The sequence below is a fragment of the Lathyrus oleraceus genome, chromosome 3 (assembly GCF_024323335.1).
Source record: "Lathyrus oleraceus cultivar Zhongwan6 chromosome 3, CAAS_Psat_ZW6_1.0, whole genome shotgun sequence".
NCBI classification, from domain to species: Eukaryota; Viridiplantae; Streptophyta; class Magnoliopsida; order Fabales; family Fabaceae; genus Lathyrus; species Lathyrus oleraceus.
The window spans coordinates 362,805,897-362,813,289 of record NC_066581.1 but is presented as its reverse complement, the minus strand read 5'-3'; the positions used below and the strand labels follow the sequence as shown (position 1 = coordinate 362,813,289).

At 35.2% G+C, this 7,393-nt stretch overlaps 1 protein-coding gene across 1 annotated transcript; it reads left to right on the top strand.

The window, feature by feature from the left end:
• Positions 1-368: 368 nt before the first annotated feature.
• Positions 369-2,068, top strand: LOC127127701 (vesicle-associated membrane protein 722). The gene is made up of 5 exons (XM_051056952.1): positions 369-803; positions 907-1,048; positions 1,154-1,274; positions 1,462-1,524; positions 1,635-2,068. Exons 1-5 carry the CDS (start codon positions 614-616, stop codon positions 1,761-1,763), a joined length of 645 nt encoding a protein of 214 aa, XP_050912909.1. The 5' UTR covers positions 369-613; the 3' UTR covers positions 1,764-2,068.
• The last annotated feature ends 5,325 nt before the right edge of the window (positions 2,069-7,393 follow it).

The following is a 7,393-nucleotide window of genomic DNA, read 5'->3' as shown; positions in this document are numbered from 1 at the left end:
ATTGAAAGTGTAAAAAGATTTTACACCATCAATTAATCATAGATCTTGATATGAAAATAAATTTGATTTTTATTTTAAAAATTTATAAAATAATATAAACGGGTAATGGTGATTAATTAATAGTATAAAATTTTTTACATTGATAGTGTATAATAATTATATATATATATATATATATATATATATATATATATATATATATATATATATATTACTAGTATTTTTTTCATTGAATCTAACTCAAATGGAGCCCGGCAATATTCTACTATTTATCAACGGAATATAACTTTTTCTAATGAAAAAAAGTGTTTTACCTAGAATTTCACAAATAAAAGAGTCTCTGTCTTGCATACGCTTTTGCTTGCAAGTTCTGGAATGAAATTAATATCTCTCCTAGTCCTCTTCTCTGACTTGTCCAAGTTTAATGTTTCAAAGTTTGAAGAAATCCACAAAATAGAAACAAGAATGAACTCGTCAAAAATCAAACACACGTTTTTGCTTCTATTTATCTCTCCAGCACTTCAAAAATCTTGTGCAGCATTAGTTATCTCCAATCCAATCCAATCAAATTCAAAGCAAAATCTCTTCTCCAGTTGTTTTGAAGTTTTCTAGTATGGTGCAACAATCACTAATATACAGCTTTGTAGCGCGTGACACGGTGATCCTGGCGGAGCATACCGACTTCACCGGAAACTTCCCGGAAATAGCATTGCAGTGCCTGCAGAGACTCCCATCAACCAACACAAAATTCACTTACAACACAGATGGTCATACCTTCAACTACCTCGCCCATGATGGATTCAGTACTAGCTTCTTTCTCTTTTTTTTTTCATATATATAATAAAGATTATACATAAATACTAGGATATAGTTAGTTAAACTAATCACATGATCTATTCTTTTTAGCTTACTGCGTTGTGGCAGTGGAGTCTTTTGATCGCCATATTGCAATGGCCTTTCTTGATCGCATCAAGGAAGAATTTACCAAAAGATATGGTGGAGGAAAAGCTGCAACAGCAACCGATAAAAGCTTAAACAAAGAATTTGGGTACTACCTTCAGTTTATAGTAATTCTGTGTATAAAAAACGTGTCTGAAAAGTTGAATTGCCTTAATTAGTATTAATTTTTTTTTTGTATATGCATATGGTTTAGACCTAAATTGAAGGAGCATATGCAATATTGTGTGGAGCGTCCAGAAGAGGTTAGCAAACTTGTCAAAGTGAAAGCTCAGGTTTCTCAAGTCCAAGATGTTATGATGCAAAATATTGATCAGGTAATATATATGGACAATCGTAAACCTTTCGATTAAGAAAGACACACTTCAACCCAACGAGACGTCTTTTTTAAAGGACAAAGGCGTAAAAGTTCTTTCTCACACCCAAAATAAATAATATTTCGTAACCGTAGTGGCATAGACTTCAGTATACATTTTGAATGATTTTACTATATTTTGTATACAGGTTCTTAATCGTCAAGTGAAGATTGATGTTTTGATGGACAAAACTGAAAACCTTCGCGATCAGGTTCTTTTATTTGTTCATACACAACCTTAATTTTTATTTGCAATTACAACAACTAACTGGTATGTTTAGGTTCTTGTGATTGATATGCCAATTTGAATGTGGCTTGGCAGGCACAAGATTTCAGGGGGCAGACAGGCCAATTGAAGATAAAGATGTGGTTTCAGAACATGAAGATAAAACTAATAATTCTTGCCATCATAATTGTCATCATTCTTATAATTGTTCTTGTTGTTACATAATTCAAATGGCACATGTTACTTAGGTTGTTATTATTTTGTAATGTAAAGCTTCTGATTAGTTAGGATGTATATGGGATAATGTATTGTATCAGCAATATGTGGTGTATATAAGTCTTATTGAAAAGATGCATATGTCTGCATTGAATGAGATTTATTTGGCTTTCTTAATCCTTCAATAACATCAGTACTGCACCACGTGCTGAAGCAGTTCTTTTCTTTCTTATTTTTCATCCCTTTTCTCTTTTGATGTAAATATATATATACTCTTGATCATTATCAATAAAATTCAGATTGATTTTCTTCAATGGTATCAGTACTGTTACAATGAAAAAAACCTAAAAATTTCTTAACCCTTCTGTTGACCAGCCGCTGCCATCTCTTCCCTATATTCACCGCACAATTGTCCCTTCAACACAATGCCTCCTCCTTTGTGCTGCCATCAGCCGCGAAACCACCTTCTTCCGCCGCATTCAGCAACTGCCACGCCTCCATCTCTCTCATCGCGTCACGTCCCTCTCTGTCAATCATCATGTCTTCCGATTACGAGTTTGAGCATGCTTCATTTAGCCCTTGTTGCCACTAACATAAAAAAACATCGTTCCATTTTTGCTAGAGATGAAAAAAGATCATTACATCATGTGGGTTGAACTGTTTGAAGTTCACGCTCGTGCTCACAAAGTGGTCCATCACATCATTTCGCAACCAGGAAAAGAAAAACCTGTCTCCATTGATGTTGATTTTGAAATATGGACAACCCTTGATTCCTCAGTGCTCCAATTATTTTGGAAAAGGGATCCACCGTCATGGCTGCCTGGTAGCATTTAGCTGATATTTTTGAGGAAAATCAAAACTCGCATGTCGTTGCTCTTGAGCAGGACTTCTCATCCACGCATGGAGGATTTTTCCTAATGTCTCTATATATTGGCAATATCTCAAGCAACTTTCTGATCAGTTGAAGAACGTTGGAACACCGGTTAGCAATCACCGTTTAATCCTTCAACTGGTGTCTGGTCTTTGTAAGCCGTACAGTGGGGTTGCTACCCTAATACGCCAAAGCAATCCACTACCATCATTCATTCAGGCTCGCTCCATACTCGCTTTGGAGGAATTCGGTATAGCAAAAATGCACAACATTAGTTTTTTTCATACTGCTGCTCAATGCAACTCCGATGACTCCTCTTAATAGAACTTCAATCGTCATCAGAAAAATGGCTCTGGATCCGGCCATAACCGCAACAATCAGAATCACAACGAGGGCGTGGACAGTGTTGTGGTTCACGCTCTGATGGCCCCCTAACAACAACTCCCTATTCCATCTCAGCCATGGCAACAATATCCACCATGGTCTCCTAGGGGATGGAACTCACCTCCTTGGGGTGTATCTCATTGCCCTTACCCTACATCTTAGTGGACTGGCCCCTACAATACCTTCGAAAAAATTAGGCATTCTAGGTCAGCGTCCTCAGGTTCACACTACAACACTCTAAAATTTGATTAATTTAATTAATCCAATTATTCATATTTTATTTAATTAATTGATATTTGATGTGTTTTTAATTAAATATATATACTGAATTGTATGTGTTTCTGGGGTATTAGTGGGGTGTATTGAGAGTCTTGCTAGGGTGGTAGAAGAATAAGAAATAATTAGAATAGATAATTGTTTTTAATTAATTAATTAAATAAAAATAATGATAATTAGTAGAGTTATGACTGAATTGACATAAAGAAAAATATATAAAATAAGGATAAAGAAGAGATAATGTAAGAGGAGGAAAATATAATTATTAAGGAATTTGAATAATTAGATTTTTAGAATAAAAGAGGTTAGAGTAATCTAGATTAGTCACTACGTGAAAATAAAGTTTTGGGAGAAATGATGTTAGGGCTTAAAGAGGGAAGAACAACCTTGATCAATTTTGAACTTTTGCAAAGAATCTAAGGTAAGGGGGAGAAAGGGTTTCTACGTGGGTGTATTACATGAAAGGATAGAAAAGAGAGACCCTTACCCTCTTTACGAATTACGTAAATTGTTTATGAATTGTTGTTGATTATAAGTGGTATTTATCTAATTTTTGTGACTATATATATATATATATATATATATATATATATATATATATATATATATATATATATATATATAATTCTGTTTATGTGGGTATGTTTTGATAACCACAAATTACATCACATTTTCGACTCGATTCACATGGTATTTTAGGTTATTTTTGTCTCCTTTTTATTATGTTATACTGGTATTTTGTGTTTGTTTTAGGTATTGAACATGTATGAGCTTTTGTGCGCGAAAACGGAACAAAACGGCGAAAACCGAAAGAAAATGCCATGACTATGTTGTCATGGTGCTCGCCACGGCGCTTGCCATGATGTGGTAGCAAATTGCACCACCAGAAAAGACAAAAAAAAAGAGAAGAATTAGTATTTTGGCCTCATGGCGTTCTCCATGGGGTATAACGTCCTCCATGGACCTCAATAATAAAAAAAAGGCTCATGGCGTTTGCCATGGACCTCAGGAATCCAAAAAAAAAAAGGCTCATGGCATTTTCCATGGTCCATGGTGTTTGCCATGAAGCTTAGGAATCCAAAAATGTGGCCATTAACAACACTACTTTGGAGGTTTCTCCCACTTTCTCCATTACTCGTACATGATTCGGGGCAGTTAGTACTCAAAAATTCTCCTATAAATAGACCTTAGACTCACACTTTTAAGGCATCTAAGCATAGTTAGGAACAAATATTAGTTCTTAAAAGCTTCAAGTTTTCACATAGAGCGATTGTGGCAAAAATTAGTGTTAAGTTTGGTGTGTATTTTGAAGCAAGTTTATATTCAAGCATTTAATTTACAACAATGCTTTATTTCTTGTACCGAATTAAATACTCTATTTCGAGCAAATTGCAATTTAATTTTTAGGTCTAATTTACTCTCTTTCAAGTATTTATTACTGTCATTGTTATTGTTTGAAGCTTTTACATGTCATTTTTACTAAATTGTCTTTAATCTTACTTAGTTGTTATTTTAATTGTCGAATTTATATGTTATTAATCTTGTCTTACCATTTTAATTATCAATTTATATTCCATTGCTATTACTACTTCCATGAACATGTCTAATTTGTTTACTGTTATTGATATTCTATTTATGCTTGTTTGTGTATCCAATATGCTAGCTTAAACTAAGAGAGTCTGAAATGTGAGGATCGTCATGCCGACGGTACTCACACGAGTCACACAATTAAGTATGCGTAACGAGAATTATTTTTGGGTCTGAAAATTATATTTTTAACACGTTTCTGCGTATTGCGAAAGCAGTGCTGATATGATTGCAGTCCCAATTCGAAAGAATTGGATCTTTATCTTTCTGTTTTATTTTCAGGAATAAATTTTAGAGTTCAGCCAAAGCGACTCTTTTATTTTATTAAGATATTTTTGGTTTTCAAAATTGGAGTTTAAGCATAAAATTATACACGCGACAACAGACATTTTGTTGGTTAAAATCTGGTGATGTACTTTGAATTAACTATTTTTTTTTACCAATTGTAACTTTTTAAACCTAGTTCATTTAACTTTCAAAAACGGTTTTGAAGATGCTAATACATCACCTCAGAAGGTGAAAGCTATCAGGAAAGTTATCGATTCAAGATCTGGTAATGCACACGCTAGACTGGTGCAGTACCTTTAATTTAAGTATCCTAGGTTAGAAAATATTGTCTTGTTACGACTACAAACCTTAACTCTGTAAGTAACAACTGTAACACCCTTCTTAATACCCCAAATTATTATAATCAAAATACACATATATATATTCATCAGAGTAATTATGCCCCGAAGGGTGTCACACAATCATTTCACAAAATTATCAAAATGTCCTGTCATGCTCATTTATTTAATCAAAATAAGATTCTTTTGCATAATTCGCAGCGGAATAAAATTCAACTCAATGTAAAACATGTAACACAATACATGTAAATCATCAACAACCAATATCAAATCAATTAAGACATCCCCTCCCGATGTTACATCTATCAGAGCATGACCCATAAGAACTACTCTAGACTCCAAGCATTAGCTTCTACTCAACTCATTTCTCGTTACCTGAAAAATAGGCGTAAGGGTGAGTTCCTCAATCAATATAATAAGCATTATAGAACAATATGTAATGTCAAGTAATTAACACATTAATTCACCCTAATCAGACTACGCATTCAGCAACAGCAATATTCGTTCAAATATCATACTCAACAGTAGATTCTCAACCATATTCAACATCAATAACACAACACACAATACACATATAATACTGGAATACATCCATTCATATTATATGCCATACATTCATTATGCAATGAGACTCTATGCATGCGGTACCGACTATTTGTGAACATATAGTTCAACCTCACCGTCCAAATCCAGGCACGGCTACCAAGCTCACTAGTCCCACTCATTTGAGACATAGTGACTCACTCACTAATTCCTCACCATGGGAATTAGCTACCACCCCAAATGGGCCATGAAATGCACGCTAATCACCTAGCATGCAAACATCAACAACAACAATCAAAATGATTTACTCACTAATTCCTCACCATGGGAATTAGCTACCACCCCAAATGGGCCACAACATGCATGCTAATCACCTAGCAATGCAACATCAACAATAATCAAGAATAGACACATGCTCACACTCTAAGCCATAATACAGTCTATTCACACATGTATACATTCACATCATCATGTATACCCTCACACATTATCAACATAATTAATCACAAAAGCATATCATATCATGCCACATAATCAAGCACAGTATTAGCACACTCTACTAATACCTATACCACTCAAACAACGGGAAATGATCCCTACAACATCATATCTCAGCTAAGTACATCACTCAGCCTAAACAACCAAAAACTGCACAACAACAGTTCAGGAAAATCCCAACTCTGCCCATACGCGTACTGCCCATGCCATACGCGTATTGCCCAAACCTGGCCAACTCCATACGCGTAATGCCTACTCTCTTACGCGTATTGCGCATTTCCTCGCCCACTCATACGCGTATCACCTATTCCATACGCGTATGCTACGCGTAACAATCTCCCCTTACGCGTACCACCAGAGACCAATTTACGTTCAAAATGTCATCTTTTTCTCCCATACGCGTAAGGCTTCCCCCCATACGCGTACCAACATCTCATACGCGTATTGCCTAGTGCCATACGCGTATGACCAGAGATCAGAATTCTCAGATCTGCAATGGCTTTCTCTGCTACGAGATCTACCCAATTCAACCTTCTACAGTCCAAATTTCACACACAATTCATTCATATCATCTAACACGAATCATACACTTTCAATTCACAAATTTCTAACCTTTCTACCTCTAATTCCTACGAATTTCGTCAATTATAATCCAATTTTCGTTCATCTCAAAAGTTCACAAATTCAACATATATCATCCAATCAGAGGTAAAACAATGGTCTATTACTACCTAGTACATATCCTCCCATAATACCCGTTAATTGATGATAAACCCCCCTTACCTGAGTAATCCGGCAATTTCCGCAGCTTCAAGCTCCTCCTCTTCTCTTGCTCTGCCTTTTGCCCTTTCTGC

Excerpts from the sequence above, each read along its gene's own strand:
- LOC127127701 (XM_051056952.1), top strand. The coding sequence starts at position 614 with ATGGTGCAACAATCACTAATATACAGCTTTGTAGCGCGTGACACGGTG. Across the intron at positions 804-906 it reads CCTCGCCCATGATGGATTCA|CTTACTGCGTTGTGGCAGTG; the intron begins GTACTAGCTTCT and ends TATTCTTTTTAG. Across the intron at positions 1,049-1,153 it reads AGCTTAAACAAAGAATTTGG|ACCTAAATTGAAGGAGCATA; the intron begins GTACTACCTTCA and ends CATATGGTTTAG.